At 42.1% G+C, this 20,561-nt stretch overlaps 2 protein-coding genes across 3 annotated transcripts in view; both read left to right on the forward strand.

The window, feature by feature from the left end:
• Positions 1–6,069, forward strand: part of LOC143328931 (enhancer of mRNA-decapping protein 3-like) — a 91,932-nt gene extending 85,863 nt beyond the window's left edge. For both annotated transcript variants that reach the window (XM_076744584.1, XM_076744491.1), the window contains exons 5-7: positions 1,571–1,724; positions 3,233–3,450; positions 3,787–6,069. In XM_076744584.1, coding sequence (XP_076600699.1) covers positions 1,571–1,724; positions 3,233–3,450; positions 3,787–4,121 — 707 coding nt within the window. In that variant the 3' untranslated portion in view covers positions 4,122–6,069. The remainder of the gene's footprint in view (positions 1–1,570; positions 1,725–3,232; positions 3,451–3,786) is intronic.
• A 1,460-nt stretch (positions 6,070–7,529) lies between these two features.
• cskl (c-src tyrosine kinase-like) overlaps positions 7,530–20,561 on the forward strand; it is a 48,835-nt gene continuing 35,803 nt past the window's right edge. Inside the window, exon 1 of the mRNA XM_076744970.1 lies at positions 7,530–7,808. The gene's annotated coding sequence lies outside the window, so the exon portion shown is untranslated. The remainder of the gene's footprint in view (positions 7,809–20,561) is intronic.

The following is a 20,561-nucleotide window of genomic DNA, read 5'->3' on the forward strand; positions in this document are numbered from 1 at the left end:
GATTTAAGATTTTTTTCTCAAAAGAAAGAAAGGTGAATTTCAGAACAGAACAGACTTCTGACAAACAAGGTCCATAAGGTAAAAGTTATTAAAGGCATCCAATGGCACCACTGCACACCTGACCTGCTAAGAATTTTTTCCACACAAAAGCAAAACTTTTTTATTTTTTTGTTCAATAGATATAGATATTAAAGGAACTGAATAGAATCCCCTGTTTAGCCCAGTCACTACCGTGCCTCCCCCACATTTAGTCCTCCCCAATCTCTCACCACGGGCCACTGGGATACAGGTGCAGGTGTTCATATGCATATGATGTTTGTCCCCTTCTTTGTCACGCCAACCTGCTGTATGTTTTGACTGAGACAGCAGCCGATGTGGGGGGTCCAGCCCAGTGCAGCCCCATACCAGAGCGAAGGGTTCTGGGATTGGTCAGAAACCATGTGACAGTGCGTGTGAACTCAGGGCCCGCAGGGAATAGGCGTTTCACTCTGGCTGCCTCGTGTTTGTCATGTTTTGTAAAGGCTGCCAATCTTCCCTTTGTTGCTGCAGACAGCAGTGACAAACAGCGGAGGAAATGGAGAATCTTCCGTGATACGGACAAGACCAGGTCATGAGGAGGAAGGGATTTTCCCTGGGGAATGGGTTCCTCACATGAGGATCTGTGCTGCTTACATGTACACCTACCACCCCCTGAGAACCTGGGAGCGTGTTTATCTGTAGACCAACGTCTGTCATTATCTCTGAGGTCAGGTTTCTGGATTTTGCTTCTGTTCCAGCTGTGGTTTTTTAAGGTGCACTGATGAAGATAAATTAACGTGGTAACGCCCCAATTCTATAAAAGTTCAGCCTTTGTGTAACACGTAAATAAAAACAGAATGAACTCATTTGCAAACGAACTCAAATGGTTTGTGTTCCAAACAGGTGTTTCTGGAGCATTCCACATCTTTCCCAGTCTTTAGTGGCTCCTGTCCCAACTAGTTGCATCAAATTCAGAATAAGCATATATTTACAAAAATCAATGAAGCTTTCAAGCTTCATTTAGAAATATGATATGGTGTCAGACCACTCCAGTGGATGCTGGAATATGAGTACAAATATGTTTACGAATATTTTACAGCTGTTTTTCAGGATTTTGGATAAATAATTTCCCAGATTAGTTTTACTACCATTTCTCTAAACTTGCTAAATGTTGCTCTGTCTGGCTGTGGGAGATTTTGAGATTTTAGATCCATCCATCAAATATATCCGGTGGAATTTATCCTCGCAAAATATCTCCCACTGCTGACTCCCACTATGCCATAAAATCAGCGATGTTACATAGATCAGTTTTTACAGTAAGGTTACCAGTGGACCATGTTTACCAGTGAGCAAGGCAAGGTTCAGTTGCCGGGTGCTTGACATGACTTTGACAGAAATGGAGGAATGTTATCTGGCTAGATGTTTGCTAGGACAGGAATAAAGTTTTCCATATCCATCATCCTGTAATGTGCTTTTCTATTACATCAGAAATGATGAAGCCTAGAGCACCATTAAAATGCTTTCTGTGTCACCTCATGTTTTCTCTCTGCAGATTCAGGCCTGGTGGTTCCCAGCGTGCCCTATGAGCTTCATAAGCGTCTGCTGGCAGCTGCAGAGCGCTGGGGCCTGTCTCTCGAGCGCAGGCTGGAGACGATAGGTGTTTGTTCCAGTCAGATGGCTCTCACTCTGCTGGGCGGACCAAACAGGTAAGGAGTACCACTCTGGGCTCTGGTGTAAATGAGGCAGTTAATCAGTTCCTGTTCCTGATGTACAGTATGGTGCAGAGCCACTGTCACTTGGGAAATAATAGGAGGAATATGCAGCAATGCTCCAAACATGCCTGTCTGAGTCACTTTTCAATCATTCCAGCAAGTCTGTCCAACTCTGTGTTTTCATGCCATGTTTTCTAGTTTCCATGGTAATCATCTTTACTACTATGTTTCTGCATGACTTAAATGGCATTAACCTTGACCCCCCTCAGAGCTTGTTGTCTTAGGGAAGCACTGCAGCAAGCAGTCACATTGCAGGTCAGGACTGACATCCAAATTGACTGACGCAGCCTGTTTGGTGCTGTTTATCTGCACCTTTATGAGTGGTGCAGTCTTATTTAAGATCAAAAAACCTCAGTGTAGAGGGTCCTATGACAAACAATTTTACTGTCTCAGATCTTTTTATCAATTTAGCTCATATAGCAGAACTGCTGTGTACTCAGATCAAGTTGAACTTTGTATTGTAGTACCATGATCACAGATACTGCAAAGGTGTTCCACTATTTCCAGGCAACAGGCACTTAATTCATACTCAGAAGGGGTACAGATATGCACCACAGTCATCACAGTGAAGAACCCTCTGGTGGACTGCAGCTTTTAGAACAAAGTTAATGATGCACTTAAGGGAGCAGATACATAAGAATAAATAACAGCATATTAATGAGTTCACCAACTGTCTGACTAGTTACAACAATAATAAATCGACAGCTTTGCCTCATTATAACAATGAATGTCTTCTTCCACTGATGGAACTAAATTTTGGCTTTTCTGGGAGCAAACTCATCCCTGCTTTAACAAACCTCTTTTTTATCCCAACTGTGCGAAAGTTAGTGATGATGTCATAGGCTATGGAGGTCTTGGGTAGTAGGCTCATTAAACACACCAAAGACAAACATTGCAGATTCTTGGTTTTTACTAAGAATGGCTTTGTTATTGTTGGTTTGTAATGTTTTTATGTTTTATAAAAAGGCTTTTGCAGGTTTGCTGTATCTCTGTCCCGTCTTTTTGAAGCAAATATGGATGTAGTGTTTTTAAGCTAACTGTCCGTAGCTCTTACCGTAGTTATGTGTGTCAAATTGATTGAATCATTATATGAGGCGACATTTTGTGCAGGTTCAGAATAGCGCATGCTTTATACACTGGCAGGATAGATGGCTCTCTATCAGCCAGTCAGCATCATCGTCTTATGACATGGTGGATATGACACTATTTCTCTGATAACATACTTGTTTAACAAAGAGGTTCTCAAAGTTTTTGATGTGTGAGTGCTATTAAGGCAGTTAGGATATGATTGAGGGCCACGAAAACAATCCTTGCCATATGTTTCTGAGGGCCACCACTGGCCCACAGGCCGCATTTGAGGACCCTTGGTTTAACATGGGAATATTACATTGGTTGTCTTTATTTATGGAGTAATCTCTTGGTCGTGGCTTTAATGTCCCCAGACTCACCCCAAAAAATGTCCACCAGAGGCCCACTGTTGTCCTTCTGTGTGGGCCACACATCCAGGGAGCCCAGGGCATCAGCTGTGGTCGACATTTAGCCAATCACGAAGTGGAGGTCATCCTGTTCCTGCCCAACTTCCTCAAAATGCAGGAGTCCGTCACCAGTGAGGTCAACCTCTACAGCAGGACCAGTGGCAAGCAGGTGGCCAGCGTCAAAGGTAGACCACACCAAGTGAGATAGCTTTTACATGATGAAATCCCTGTCTGCTCAGGATTCACTGACCTTGATGCTTGGTGTATGGCCTGGTCTGTGTCAGAGGTGATTGTGATGAATGTAAACAGGAGTGAGAGCATCTGTTTAAGGATCTGTTCATGTTGCCCTGTTGGAACAGACCTGCACAGATAAATGTCGCCCTCTAGTGGAGCAGCACCTTTTAAAACAGTCCTGATTCATGCCGTATTATCTCTGATGTTTATTTATGACATATGCACAGTTGGGATCTCTGTAGATGTATTATGTTATTTCTCTTTTTTCTCCTCTTCTTCTGTTGCAGACCTACCAGCAAGCCCCGTTGATTTGGTCATCAACTGCCTGGACTGCCACGAGAACCGACTGCTGAGGGAGCAGTCCTGGTACAAATCAGCCGCTGACTGGGCCAACCAGAACCGGGCCCCAGTCCTGAGTATGGATCCTGCGGTCAGCGGGCAGCATCAAACTGTCAAGGCGAAGTGGACCCTCTCTTTGGGCCTTCCATTACCTTTAACTGAGGCAGAGAGCAGGGTCTATCTCTGTGACATTGGGATTCCTAAGATGGTTTTCCAGGAAGTTGGAATCCGCTACCACTCACCCTTTGGATGTAAATTTGTCATTCCTTTGCACTCAGCATGACACAATACCCACTGATACTTAGTAACCACTGGACAATAGGAGGGATGGTCAGCTTTTCCACAGTGGGTAAAGGTACCATTGTGTCTGTGGCAAAGCTGAAGTGCAACTATATGACCAAACCAATATTTTGTTACAAACGTCATGACGCGTCTGAAAGCATATGGTGTGGATTTTTCCTCTGCCCCCCTGGAAACTCCCGCGGGTTGCTGCGTGTTGCGTGCGACACCTCTTGTTTTTGAAAGGGAAAGGTTTCCTGTTCTTTAGTGTGTTTTGATAAGGGCTCTGCGATGATGTGAACATGTTTACAAAATGCTGACCACTGTGAGTCTGTCTGTAACCTCTGACCCTGTGACCAGTCAGAGCAGCAGAGACACAGTTCCTGTTTCCTCCTTTAGATTGCATGCAGAGTCTGATCCTGGCCCTGTGACCCGGAGCACAGCGCAGCCTATAGCTGTCTGCCAACCCAAATCCAAATCTTTTTCTTGCTCATTTGGGTGTTCATTTGTCTTGTAATGGTTGTAGCATGTCTCACTGAAAAGGTCATAGTGCACAGAATCTATATTTGTATTTTTTTGTAGAATACATCTCAGGAATAATGAAAGGAAAAACTGTATATTTGCATTTCCATTACATTTAATAGCACTCTCTCTGCACTGTTTGGTTTCTTGAGTTTATAACCACCAACACTGAAAATTAAATGCGGTAGCAGACACTGCAAAGGATTAATTTCCTGTGTTTCTGAAGTCGTGCAGATTAGACAGGGATCTGAAGCACACATTCCCAAGGATCAAAAACATCTTAGACCACGTTCATCACGAGGGATTATTGGTAGTTACTGTAGGTGTCGTGACACGTGACTATTAAACACTTTCCATTTAGACACATCAGATTCAGCCTCCTTCAGTGAAATAACCACTCCAACCAACCAACTTCCTCTTTTTGGTCAGAATAATGACTTTCTGTGAAAACCTTAGGTCAGCAAAATGTCAACATTAGCAGAACAAAGGAAACAGCCTTATTTTTAGACTGGCAGCTATGCACTTTTGAAATTATGCAGGTAGTTTTTTTTTTTTACTAAGAGTTCTTAAGTCCTTGAACTTCTCATGAACTCCTTTTCTGACTGCATTAAGTACAGTACTTGAAGTAAAAATCAGAGGGTCAAAAAACTGGAGTCATGATTTATAAATGACAGATTTCTAGGCTTTGCAGAGTTCTCACTGAATTTCAACACAATGGATTTCATGAATCCTTTATTGTAGTTCACCAAACAGCAGCCTCTCCACACATTTATATTTCCAAATGTGAGATGGAGTGATGATCAGTTTAGGCAGAGTAAATACAGCTTAATGTGTCACTGCTTCTATAAAGGTCTGAATAAGAGATCTGAATAGTAATGGAAAGAGAAATAGCCTCCACTCAGGGAAACGAAGACGGTTTAAGACTGTGCTTTCAAAGACTAAACAAAGCACTTAAATGATCATGACTGTGATTCAGAAACCATGTGTAAAAACATTCCTTGCAAGTTTAATTGAGGAGAAGTCCCATCTTGAGCTTGACGAGGCTGAGACATGACAGTTAATGAGGTGAATTCATTGGTGATGGGTTTGTTTTTCACGGGTTGCAGGTGTGGTCAACCCTGGAAGATCTTGAGAATATTTTATACCTGAAGTTTTGATTAATGTATTGCCAGCCTGCTTGGTTTTTGCTGAGAAAGCTGCTGATGCGAGCACAAAGTAGCTTTCGTAAGCCTGTTGCAGATGGCCTCTGGAAAACACGATATAGATAACATTGTTTCTGAATGTGTCTTAGGTTTACATATAAGGCTCCAGGCAAAGCATTTGAAGCTGCAAAAAATATTTTCAGCATTGATCTTTGGACAAAATGCACATGCTAGGGTGACAGTGCGGCTCCTATGTATGCAAATGAAATAAAAATGATCTTGCAAACAGTGATGTGAACTGTGTACAATCTGTGTCATGATCATTGAGAAAATACGCTAGATTTTGATTTAAGGATCTGATATACTTCAACTCCAATACATTTAAGAGGGAAATATTGTAATTTTTACTTGTTTTTACTTTGGATATAAAGATTAGAAATACAAAATATATAATATATAATAAATAGTGTTGTTATAGAGGTAGAATTAGCTTCACCTTGTCCAGCTGCAAAATTCAAATGCTACTTACACTGCATCATAAATAATTATTCACTAAGGGGTCAATCTGCACAGTGAGTTACTTTACTTATGATATTATAGTTTTTAGAATATTATTATGACAGTTGTAGTGGAGTCATTTTCTGGGAGTGACCCTTTTTACTGAAGTGAATATGAATACTTTCTATCCACTGGAACAAAGTCATTGTACACATTCTAGTAGTCCGTTTAACAGCAGACATTTTGGCTTGTGATGGCAGGAAAAGCACAGGTTTTAGCTACAAATAATATTAACAATAGCTCCATTCTATTCAAGTGTCCCAGAGAGCCAGCGTGCACAATACCAGGAGCCTGGAACTGAAGCAGCTGAATGGAATTCAGCCATCACTCATTTTATTATTTACAACTGTGCTTTTCATACTGTGACACAAGAAAATGTCTTCTGTGCAGAAAAAAAGATCATGTTTAATTGTTAGGATAATAGTTAATAATTAGTTTTAATAGAGTGTCCAGCTCTTTCAGTGACAGGGTAATGTCTGTAGAAGCCTCACAGAGGTTTGGAGGCCCTGGGCTTTTGGTTTCTAGTTTTGATTCTGATTTGGTAGAGCAGACACTTGAACACATCATAGCATGACAAGCACAGGTGTGACCAATAGGGGGCAGCTATTGGACCCCAGTTTAAAGTATTTGTGGTTTACAGTAATTGGTTCAACAGCTGTATTTCAGAATGTGCACCATATGAATTTCGACATGGGGCCCCCAGACAGTTATTGAGTAGACAGGTGATAATACAATGTATACTAATAATCAAATTACACGAACCATGTGAGGCCTCCTGAGGGGGTTTTATTAAATATCAGTATGTATGTATGTATGTATGTATGTATGTATGTATGTATGTATGTATGTATATTTAATGGGTAACGGTAGAAAACCGGTGTGTTTTGTAAAAGCAGTGTATTCTGCTTCTACACAGCTGTTTTCAATTACTGCATGGGATATTTCATAGCTATCCTCAGGGACATGTCAATCAAAACACCTGTGTGAGAGTCCAGTGTGAACATCGTGCACTGAAGGACCACTTGGCCTGGATACAGAAGTACAAGACCCACCGGTATGTTGCGACAGGCCATTGTTTTAGCAGCAGGCAGAGCAGACAGCTGAAGGGAAACCTCCCACAGTAACAAGTCCGCCATCGGTTGACAGTCGCACCTGTTGGCCACACGGTTGTGCTCACAGACCGCTCGCTCAGTGGCTGTGCTGCTGCTCTGCGCATGCGCGTTGCATTGACGGGGGAGCGGAGACCATTTCCTCCAGCAGCAGGCCTCGCGGAGCTTCGCTACACGCACGCAAACATACACACATATGAAGACAGAGGACGGACAACCGTCAAAGCAAAGCCACGTTTGGGATTGTCTAACCTTAACGCCGCTAAACCTGGATGCCCCCCGACCGCAGGAGTCATCCTAATGGGCCTTCATCGCTAATTTACAGCAACATCTGGTCGACTCTACAGTGGTATCTTTTGGGTGAGTTGCCCTCAGCGCAGCCACTGTTTTTGTCTCGTTGTGTTGCTGCTGCTGCTGCCGCTGCAACGTTTTAGCCCGGGCAGCTTCAGGATAGCACACAGGGGATTGTCATTACTGGGCTGTATGTTCTGTATTTGTCCCGGGTTTACTTCACTTCCCATTCACCGCCGGGTTTAAAGTGTGCGGTTGTGACAGACGGTTTTCACTGTGCGGAGCTAACGTTAGACCTGTTTGCGAGGGTTAGCTTTAGCTGCTAGTCAACATACAGTGTAACGTCATGAGATCCATTATCGGACAGAATTTATGCTAGGTCTTCACAGATTTTACCCCTCCAGCCTGTTTCCCAGTACATACAGTCATTGAGTGGGTTTGGCAGTACTGCAGCAAACACTGAAAGACTAACTAAACGAGGCGACTGTGAAGCGATGTGTTATTGGTTTAGGTTGCCTACAATGAGGATCTCGTTTAGGGCGATTTTGCGGCTCTGCCCAAACCCTCCTCGTCACCCACCTTCCTTTCCCCTTTTTCCACAGTCTGACGCTTTGGTCACGGCGAACGCTTTGTGCTCTTGACCTTTCCCTTTTGACTTTATTCCCTGTTTTCTTTCCGTGTTTGTGGACACGGTGTGGTCCGACACTGCAGGGAAGCCCACAGATAAAGCTGGGAGTCAGTAAAACGAAAGAAAGAAAAAAAAAAGTCCATGCAGCATTGTGTGACAGGCGGATGCGCCGTTTTGGATTTAGTGTGAAATGTGGTAGAGCTGACTGTAGAGGGACAGGTAGTGTTTCGCTGAAATAACAATCAGGTGCATTTTAAACTCGTGCTAGCTCTGCGGTCTGGGCTTGTAGTATTGTTTTGCATTCAGAAAAGACTGGTCCTGTCCGACAACGGACCCAGGCATTTTAGCCACCTCCGCGCTGCGCTAGAAAACAAGGCTGGAGCTGAGATCAAGCCCCTTAGGTTGAGGAAACACTGATCCCTATCTCTCCACTGCTATTGTTTTAATATAATGTGTAGCATTCTCTTCCATTCTTTAGTATTTGTGTAGGTTTTAGGGGAGTACACATCACTGTATATAGTCGTGGAGAAGGGACAGTGTTACAGCAGAGTTGTCCAGTAGATGATGACAGCAGGTAATTGGGGGGAAATAAACTGTTGATGATACTGTTCATCCCTCAGAGAAATAGTTTTCCTCTTGCACCCCTCCACAGAGAGGTCAGAGGTCAGGTGAAGATACAGAACGCCATCCAGTGTCTTGCTCAAGGACACTCGAGCATATATGCAAACCTGCAGTCTGAAGATCTTTAAATGCATTTAAAATAAGTTGTGACATTGTTAAATGTAGTTGGTGTTTCATGAATCAGACCGACATGAAGCCTGCTGTCCCTGCAGCTTTGGTCTTGTTTGTTAGTCTCCTGCTCAGTAATTCAGGGTAGCTGAGTGAATTTTTTTTAAAATGTACATACCTTTGCAAGCTGTGGCTTGACTGACAAAACTGATGTAGTGTTTGTAGCACATTGTTTCTTTACATGGTGTTCTGTACTTTTGGTAAAGACTGCCTGACTGCTCTGCTTTGCAATACGCCTAATCACTTGCAATCTTACTCCTGGGTTGTTTTTAGGCAACAAATCTTATGATTAGCATATTATCTCAGTGTCTACTCTTGTTATCTGACATGTTACTGCTCAGAATCTAAAAAACATATCATCCCTCCAGATCTTGTTCCCTGTGATAAGAACTGATTGCTAGTCAGTTTGAGGCTGACCAGCACTTGGATTTTTTTATTGTAATCTCTGGATAGAGGCGTTGGCATATGGACTGTCAGATTTGATAGATAATTACTTAGAATGACTCATTTTGATGCCCACCTGTCTTGACTGTTGTGCTGATTACAGTGAGTGCTGAGTGCTGATGAAGCAGCACAGTAGCTTTGGGTTTTCTATTAGAGAAGTCTGTTACCAAGATTGGTTGGAATCAGTGGGGGTGTGAGGGCTTGGCATTCATTATCCCCAGAGGAATCTGTTAAACCAGACTACAACATGTGAGGAACCCATATGCTGTGTCTGTCAGGGCTAACCTGCTGCAGGTATGCTAAGATGTCCAACATAGTGTCTCAAGGGCCTGTGCTTAGAGTAGTTGGAAATAATGCCTTTTTCTTTTAGTACAAGAACTGAAGTCATTTCTTTGTGACAATTTGAAGCACAAAATGTTTTATACCAGCACACTGTAATGTACCAATCCTCTAAACACAGCGTGACTCAGCCCCGGTCTCAGCTGTGAGACTGTACAGCTCTCCATCTGTGAAGTCAGACCCATCTAGTAAAGTGGCAGAAGAATCCTAGATTAAACTTATCTTCTGTTTATCAATAGCTGCCTCCCCATCTGACTGATGACTTGATCGGAGTAGTCTAATCAAGGTGCAGCTTGACGAGGACAAGGGGTGACAGGACATGTCTGCAAGTCCAGCTACATGTAGGCTCTCTGCTTTTTAGCAATGAGTTATGAGGAGGGGGAAAAAATCGCTGTCCGGTCAATCCTTAAAGCTGCAAGGAGCTGAGCTGTGTTACTGTCTTACGTTAAGCTCTGAGCCTGGCTTATGTGCTCAGCAGGGAAGTAATGGCTCCTCTGTCTGTACACTGACCATCTCATTGCACATTTGAAGCCTGTCCAAGGCCCTGCTGACCTCAACACAATGACCGCGTTTAGTCCGTTCTTCCCCTCCAGCCTCGTCTCCTCGGTGTCCACTGTCTCTTTAATCAGCAAGTGCAATAACAGAGGAGGGATTTGTCGTGGTGACTTTGGTGCAGAGCTTAACAGTATACTGACACTCATGAGCAACAGGACATCACAGATGGTGCAAGACATACTCCGCACGGTGGGCTCTGTCGCTCTGCGTAGATACATTCAACAGCATTTACATCATGGCTGTCTGCATTTCAGCAGCCTGGTAAAGTGTGTTAGTAGCTGTGGAAAGAGAGTGCACTGAATTCTGAGCTGAGCTCTGAGCTGAGCTGAGTCTTTATGCCCAAACACACACAGTGCACACCATGATGTATTTTGCTGTGCCTGATAAGATGTTATGTGCCATTCTGAGTTACACAGGTATGTTGCAGTCATTGCAAGATGCAAAGTGGCGAGCAGTGCCATGGTCCACTTATTTAGGAAGTGTGATAGAAAATGAAACTGGCAGGAAATCTGCACTGCACCTGCAGTGCTTCCGCTTTTTTAAACTTGAGTAGAGACCGAATTGGTGCATCATACAACAGGACTGCTTAGTACTGTTTGAGGTGTGCAACAGTTTGATTGGCTCTCAGCTGATAAGCAATCAAGACGGTCTTTGTGATTTGTGGATACCAGACACAACTGACTTTCTGACTGATTCCTGTTACTTAATAATAATAATAATAATACTGTGTTGCCTGCTCACCATACTAGTAATCATAATATCACTAGTAGTGTGAAGCTAATCTACAATCCATACTGTTTATTTGTGTACATGAGTTCACACTAGGGCTGCAGCTATTGATTATCTGAATTATCAGTTAGTCTGCTGATTATTATCTCTATCAATCAGTTACCTATTTGGCATATAAAATGTCAGAAAATAGTAAATAAAATGTCGGTCAAACAAGTCTTCTAAATGCTCAACTTCAAACTTGAAGTTTGATCAACTAATTGTCCAAAACCCAAAGATATACAACATGCTATCATCAAGGACTACCAGAAATCAATGAATGTTTAAGAAATTGGAACCAGTCTAATTTTCAGTAATTTTCCTTAAAATGACTTAAACCATCATCAAGATTAAATGTCCATCAGGTGACTGATCTATTAATCAACTAGCCGTTTCATCTCTGCCAATTCAGCACAGGGAGCATAGTGTTCTTTACCTCCATAATCCTTTAGTCAGTTACATTGGATAGGAGTTTTGTCTTGTGAGTCATCAAAGACTAAGTCAGTTGTGATTGTATTAATTCACAAACACATTTGGTGCATGATGGCTTTAATGACCTGGTTTTGTTTCTCAGTACCTGTCTTGATGTGAAACACCAGCTCTTAGCACCATAAGCTAAGCTATCACATGTAATAACAATAGAAAATTGACTACTTCAAAAACGTACAGACAACAATCATGATTGGTCCAAGATATTTTTCCCACTGAGGTGTCACTCCTATATCTTCTTTTCTGTTCAGCACCTGCTGAGCTGTGATTGAGGCACCCCCCCCCCCCCCACCCTCCTTCCCAGTGAACGTGCTGCCCAGTAGAATAGTGGCATTGTGGCTGCCATCTTGCCTGCAAACTCAGCGAGGCCTCTCCATCTGGGCAGCGGCTGGTCAGTCAGGCGGCTCCTTGAAGGCTGGGAGGCTTCTGCCGCCACGCCTGCTGGCTAGCTGCACAATGTAGGCAATGAGTAGAGCTGCAGGCCTGACACATGGCTAGTGTTTCAGTATGCCCACGGTCTCCAGAGTTTTCCCACTGGGAAGGATAATCCAACATTTTAGCATTTCTACAATATATATTTTCAGACAAAGACATACCTGATTTTTTCCCCTTTGCATCGTCCGTGTGTTGTTCCTGAACCTGTGGTGCAATTAAAAGCTTAGAGACTCATTTGTATATCAAATGTAAATGTTTTCATTTTGAAAATATTGTGAATGTTGCAGTACTCTATATTTGCGATATGTGACAGATATCTAAATTTTTTTTTTTCAAAATGTTTTCATGCTTGTTACATTTAACTATTGATATTATATAAGAAGGCTCCTCTGTCAGATGACTGCTACTTCCTATAGCCTGTGGCTGAATTATTTTATTATCCACATAACAGTTGTGTCTCTGAGGTGATCATTTAGAAATGGCATGGTGAAGAATTTCTCACCTCCCAAGACATCTAAATCAACCGAAATGACCAAGTCATCAGTTTTCATTTGTCCTGTGGGTCCCTTACTAACCACCACCACCTCTACCCAGAGCTAGCCCATGGTGCAAACCAGCACGACACAGTGGTTTGTTATTTGAATTACAGATCAGCCAGATGACATCAGTCTGCTCTGTGGGGTTGTGTGAGAGCCGATTTGAATTAATGAGCAGAAGGAAAATTTCAGCTGAGGCGTATGTGCTGGACACTTTCTCCTCTGGGTGGATCCATGCAGAAAAGCTGGAGCCTGGAGCATGTTTTCGTTTTGGAGATGCAGGTCTACTTATAACTTGTGCATAGCCTACTTTTGACATAGGCAAATGTCATTGACACAGCTTCAGTATTCTAGTTTCTCTTTGTCTCTCTGTCGTCAGTAAGATTATTACATCTTCAAAGCCAGTGTCTGGCTCAGGTGAGGGTCACCAGGCTGATAATGATAATGTTAGGACTGTACCGAATAGTTTGAAGCTTCACTCATAATGTTGACATTCAAATTCTAAATCACTGTTCAAATGCTGCACAGCTTTTTTTGTTTTGCATGTCTGTTCATTCTGCGTAAACCCAGTATTTCAGCACAGCTGCTCATAAACTAAGGCTACACTCATATTATTAGTATTATACTACTTGTAGAATTAGATTGTAGTGGTGGCAGCGTAGGGTTGTGTCTGACTCGGGTGATTCAATTTCCAATAACTCCAGTGTTGTAAAGTCCAAAAGTCAAAATTAGATAAGGTGGATATAATCATTTCCAAAATTCACAACATGTTTTTATATAACAAAATATTCAGTTTCAGTCCACATTTGTCGGCATTTAGCCTTTCAAAAACAACATTTTCACTGTGGTCAAAAAAAGTTTGCTCTCCCACACATGTATTAACGGGCGGTCTAGCAGCAATCTAACAGCACCATAAATTACAATTGTAGAACCACAATAACAAAAACTCTATTTCAGCTCAAACACTATTATAGGAAAGTACTTAAGTCTTTAGCAAGCATCGACTTGGCGTTCGATCAATACGTCATCACTTTCATACCAGTGACTAGAAAGATGTTTATGTGTTGTGTTGACAAAACTGACAAGTTAATATTCATTAAAGAAAGTTGATTGAGTTGACTAAGTCATTTAAATGAATCTCTTGATTCAAATTATTATTTGTTTTTTCTTTTGTACATCATAAAATCTGATACCAGACATTCGAAGTTTCAGGAGACACTGTTCCTGTGTGTCGTGCAGTCACATTGTCACCACAGTATAAGTCCAGACAAATGAAAATGATATTATTAGTTATTATTATAAGTGGTCTGTCACATGTCGCTGTTGCTTGTTTAACATCTGCCTGTTTACACAACTACATTATGACTGAATCTAACAATATAAAGAAGTGACAGAGCATCGATAGGAATGTTTTGTAGCTAGCTGCAGTATTGTAGGTATGTGATAAGGAACTCCAACCACAGGATGTTTTGGAGGAACAGACTTCTGTCCCTAAAAAATGTACTCTTTATCAAAGAGTACATTTTTTAGGGACAGAAATCAGCATAGCACAGCAACCTTTGTTATTAGCATACGAGGCACTTCATGTTGTCACTATGATGTTACTTCAGTGATGAAGTACCATTCTGTTCATATTCTCATGTAAAGCAACATTCTTGGACAGAGCCATTCTTCACAGGTGTCACAGTCTGCCGCAGCATGGATTTTGCAATACCACCATTACCATGATAAATGTTTTAGCATATTACGAAATAATGTGCTTTACTGTGGCTGCAATTGCATTCAAGTAGAGAACTATGCAAGTACACGTAGAACTGGAGTTACATCCAATAACTTCCATTTTTGTTGCTGTAATGCACTGCAATTTCTCTGTTTACTGTAAGAACCAACACAGAAGTCTTCATCTACTCCCACCATCTGAGGAAGTGAAGACCCAGTGGATTAACTCTTAACATTAGTTCCTGACGCAAGCAGCAAGTTGACTGTACTGGACATGTGCCAAAATGTCATTTGTCGGTGTCGTGTCATTTATATTTGGGGCTTCCCCTGCTTACCTCCACTGTCTCTGTCTCCCTGCACACAACACCACCTGTGTTCTGGTTTGCTGAAGTCCTTCACATTTAGACCAATACAGGAACTTACAAAGGAAGTAGTGCAGTCAGTACAAAATTCACAATGTTTTTCTCCATTTATAGCACTATTAAACTCTGCTGCCATTGTTACTAATGTCTGTAAAAGCATCCAGGATGAATCACTGATGATGATGATAATGACAATGAATCCCGTCTCAGCAGGGAGACTCCAGTGCTTCCTCTTTTGTCTGCTGCTCGATGCACTCCAGAGTCATTTTTGTGCAATTCATCTAATGTGCTTCAAAGATGCAGTAAACGCCTCTGCTTTAATGATGTCACAGACTGCTGAAAAGTAAAGTGACCTGAATTAGGTCTGTTCTAATACAGAGATTTCTATTAAAGGAAGATTTCACTTGATCTTTTCTGTGTGTGGAACTCTCTTCAAGTGATCTATCAAAGAAAATCACCATTTTTTTTCCAGTGTTTTCACTTGAGGAATGAAACCAGAAGATCAGCGTAGTGTGTAGTCGTTTGTTGTTGACCGTGGCCTACATCTGGCTTTGTTTCTGACACAGCTGATGAGCTCCATGGCTTACTGAGTGTTAGGTAGCTGGATAGATAGATTGATGCATGAACAGATACAGAATGATGTTGAAAATGTAGGGAAATTGTCCTTATCTTCTTCTTGTACTTAACACTCTAAATATGGCTTGCAGCTAAAATGTAAAAGACGCTTTGCTGGAGAAAACCTGCACTTTTTTTTGGCTTTTTGCTTTTATTTGATAGTGCTGCTGAAGAGTGAGGATGACTTGAAGCAGAGGGCTGCAGCTTGGAATTAAGCCCGGGCAGCTGTACAGTAGTGCTGGGCGGGATGACCAAAAATGTATATTACGGTATTTTTCAAAATTATAACAGTTTCACGGTATATGCGGTATTATTTTTTTTTTTTTCATCTGGAAGACAGATGTTTTAACACAGGTATGTCCAGGCACTCATGTGGACAGAGTACCGTTATCTTGTCCAAGCATACAGAGAAACTCCTCTGTTGAAAACACTTTTTCAGCCTTTTTTCTGCTTGCTAATTTTGATGATTGACACGTCTATCGACCAGTCAGAGTCAAGAGATTCGAGGGGCAACGCCCAAATTCACCATAGTAACACCAATGACGTTCCAGAAGGAAGTAACCCCAGAGATAGTATATTGCATGAAGAGCACTCCTTCCACTCTAGAAACCCCCTCCTCTTTATGTAAACAACCAGAACCTTCGTGATTGGTCTCAAACTAACGCTGAGTCATAGTAGGAGACATGAGCAGCGTTTCTTCGAGCTTTTGACCACAAAACAGCGAAGGTAAGACATATTTATAATTTAGCAAAGTTTTTTTCTGCTACTCTTTGACTGGTAGCTCATAGAGTTTTCTTCGCTCAGTGAGGAGGCAGACATCTTCGTGATCATCAGACACTCTGTTTTCATATGATACCAGGCTTGTGTGGTTTGTGTGAAGTGGTGAAATCAGCAGACGCTCTAAAGTGGATGTACACTATTTTCGTGTTTTTACATGTTATACGTACATATAATTTATTGCTGTATGAATTATGTTTCTTTTGGGTGGCAATGCTTGGTAGAGGCTTTTAGCTGAGTCTCTCCCCGTCATTCTGATGTGCTACAAGCTCGTATTGAACAAATACAAGTCGGGGATTGGATTTTGGCTGAAGTATTTTCTGCTCGGTATTTCATACCTGGGATCCACTGTCTTGATCATCTGCTGAAGCCTTCTTTTTCTGCAGTGTTAAGCGGGGCCATGTCTTTGGCTAGGTGGATAGTGATAGTGTGTAATCTCGATCCACCGTTTGCTTTTTCTGTCGTAGGGAGTCTCTCTAGCAAACGCGCCTTGAAGTGACATTTGGCTCGGTTTTTCTTTTTCTTTTCCCGTGTTACCTGCTGATGTGGAGGGCACTGATCTTAACTTCGTACATTCTTGATATTCCAAGACATGCTTACAGCTTAGGTGGTGGAGCAAATGGCTCGTGTTGCCGCCTCCGGCGACAACTTTAGCCCGACAACTCTTTTTTTTTTTTTTTTTGTTAAACTAAAAAAACAACAGACACAGCTCCTCTTAAACTTAAACTACAGTTTACCCTCACCACGCCTGGCACCATGTATGTTTAGAAGCGCAACATTGAAAACAGTCCCGTCTGAAACAGTGTCAAGCAGTGCAGCGTTCCAAAGGCTGTGTAATCACATACACCGGTGTGGTGATATACGAAAATATACACTGGTATTCGGTGTGAACCAGTATACCCAGCCCTACTGTACAGCCTTATTACATGGGGCGCGCTCAACCAGGTGAGCCACCAGGGTGCCCCCATATTCTTCACCTTAGCTGATTTATTTGGATTCCCATTTGCTGTTACCGGTCACCACCGGTGTCTACCAGCTAGCCCGGCGCCACACGTGGGCCAGTGGCACCTAGATGTTAAACTGTATTACTGTAATGTTGTATTAGTGTTATTAAAAAAAATTCAGTGCAAGTGTTGTTTCCATGGAGTATCAAAGTAACACACCACTTATGAATACAGCAGGAATACTATTAAATATTAAAAAAAATCTACCACTCTCTATCTGCCTCACTCACATGCAGATCAGCTGCGGTTCTTGCTGATGTCCAAGCCTGTGAGTAGACCATGGTGGGGTCAGCATCCGAGGAAAATAAAGCCATCCGTCTCAAGTTTCAGCTAAGCTCTGTCTCAAATCTCCTGGGAGCGTAAGAATATACCAACCATTTAGGATACACAGACCACTCCCTGCATAATCTGCAACTTGTTTCAGTGTTAACTTGATTGTGTCAAGTAAGGGGCAGGCTTTGGGTAAATGTTAGGTCACAGATTATTGCCATGGTTGTTGCCAGATATGCTTCCTCCATTTAGCTCAGCCAGGGAACCAGAAGATTGTCTGTTGTTATTGCCGTCTTGTTGTCACAGTGATGTTATTGCAGTGATAAAGTGCTATTCTGTCCCTATTCTCATGTAAAACAGTGTTCTTGGACCAATCCTGAACACTGTTAGAAGTCAATGGTCATATAACTACATGCGCTGAATGCTGTGTTGTTGTCAGCACATGGCTCAGACCTTATTTTGGTACATTTTTAGGGGCCTGTGCCTGCGGTGTTTAGCAGAAAAATGCAATGCATGGTCAGGATGTTTGTTCAGGTTTAAATAGTGTGTCTGGTACCGTTGCTTCCTGCTGTCTCTCTACTGTGTGTCACAACACATTACAAACATATATGATATGACATGATATGATAGAAAATTCACAATAACTTTGATAATTAACAGTTTAAGTAATGGATTGCTTGTTCTCAGCTTCTCAAATGTGTTGCTGTTTATCATTTTAAATTCAATATAATTTTGGTTTGTTACTATTGATCTGAAAGAAAACAAGCTGTTGCAGCACATCAGCTTGGGCTCTTGGAATTTTCAACAGATATTTTGTGCTAATCTGCAATATTTTACAGGCTAAAATTCATTGAAATACTTCACTGATAAATTGGTAATGAAAATAACTAGCCCTGCAGCCGATAATTACTTTCATCATCAATCATTTCACAATTTCCCAAAGCACAAGCTGATGTCTTCAAACGTCTTGTTTTGACCAACCAGCAGTCCAAAACCCAAAAGTGTTGAGTTTAACTGTTCTAGAAGTCAAAGGGGAACAGAAAAGATTCACATTTGAGAAGCTTGAAGAACCAGACAGGGTCCAGAGAAACACTAATGCTGTGTTCATACCTTTGTTCAGCACTTTATTTTATTTGGACCGGACCAGCGAAGCTGGACTACAGGTGTGAGGACGGCCTGAGTGCTACTCCGGGACCCCAGGGTGGTCTTTGGTGAAGTTTACCCTCCAGGTGAACACACAAGCTTAGGCAGAGTGAAATGCAAGAAAAATAAAAGGACATTCACTACAAATTACAAAGGACAGAGTTCTCCTAATACACAGTACAGGTTCCTGTGATACAGATTTCAGGTCATACTGCTCAGCCTATTTGCTCTCTTCTCTTTAAGGCTGGATGCCTGTCCCTGGGCTGTGAGAGTGAACGGGGTTATCATTGCACACTGTGTGTGTGTGTGTGTGTGTGTGTGTGTGTGTGTGTGTGTGTGTGTGTGTGTGTGTGTGTGTGTGTGTGTGTGTGTGTGAGGCTTTTGTGAATTTACCGAAGAAATCCCTGAGCCCTTCTCTCCGCAGGCAAGATTTGCAGTTGCTGCCTCTGCAAACATTGGCTCTGCATTAAGAGAAATTCTCTTCTGTGATACCTCTTGTGTGTGTGTGTCACTGTCTACCTGGGTTTTCTCACCCACACCATTACCATCACCTTGTAACCCAGTGTCCTGTTCTACAGGTGAAAACAGACTCTGAGTGTGGTGCCCAAATGCAAATGTTCAGCCTACACAACACTCTATGTAGAACACACACATTCAAATACGTGAACACACCTGTATGTTCTTTTAGTCGACATGAATTTGTTCACTGCGGGCTTTTCACTGTGTTTCAGGGGTGTTTTTTTTCTGCTTTGGCTGATGTTGTGTTTTGTTTTCCTGCCTGACTCTAGAGACTGGTTGGCAGGCTGTGTTGGCTGCCTTTGTGTGTGGGGAAGCAGAGTTGTTTTCTGCTTTGATCAAGAGAGGTGTGGAGTGTAGGAGAAGCTGTCTTCTAGACGAGGTGCTCCTTGTAGCAGATGCAAAGCTGATGATAAGCGTGAGAGCTGTCTGTGTGCACATGGTTGTGCTTGCGTGTGACTTGTTCTATGTGTGGTGTGATTTTTTTAATAAGGGCTTAAACTAGGGCATGTGGTATATGGAGAGAAGTGATAATCCATGCCTCAGTGTTTCATCAATGACCCACACACACACACTCAGTCAGACAGGCCTCAGACCCTCACTTATACCAAGTACATGTGCGATGCATAACACACTATCAGAGCAGCGTCGCACTGATTTCTATCTGTCAGGCACTTCTCCTTTCAGCTAATTAGGCTACATTTTTTAACCTAGCCTATGAAAAGAAACTAATGACCTAGTTAACATTGTCTCTAGGGTTGTACTTTTGTGGCTGAAACAGTAATGATTATTAACTGGTTATTTTACAAGACATTGTGAGAGCAGTTGGCTATCTCTTTCATCTCTCAAATATTTGCAGAACCAAATACTTCTTGTATATTGTATCAGTGTGGTTACAGTTTTGGTAACAGACACTCTGAATAGAAAGTTGATTGAATGCCTATAATTCCACATTAATGGATCACTGACTCTGAAATGGTAGTATGACCTTAAAGTAACAGTAACAGTTATTCCAAATAAGCCACATTAGTTGTTGAAAAAAATATATATATCAGCATCTCTGCACCAGAGGAGTTTTCAGAGAAATCTGCTAGATGCTTCAGAGGATACAATCATTTCACTTCCTATCACTGTGTGAATATGCATGCAAGAATGCGCATGTGTTAAATGTCTGTGCGCGCACACACACACACATTTTCACCTCCTGTGTGTGAGTGCACAGTGTGGTTCAGTCTAAGCAGGCAAATGTGCCTGCACCCCACAGTAGAGAGTGCCCCACACTGTGTGCTAATGCAAGTCTGTGGTTGTGAATTAATAATTCAGAGTGCTGGCATGCTGGGTGGAGCCTCTATTATTCATGGTTGGCATTGGAACCGACAGATGACTGCTGTTAATATTAAGGACCAGCAGACGCAGCCCTCCACCAAGAAGCC

Source organism: Chaetodon auriga, chromosome 1, assembly GCF_051107435.1.
Source record: "Chaetodon auriga isolate fChaAug3 chromosome 1, fChaAug3.hap1, whole genome shotgun sequence".
Lineage (NCBI taxonomy): Eukaryota > Metazoa > Chordata > Actinopteri > Chaetodontiformes > Chaetodontidae > Chaetodon > Chaetodon auriga.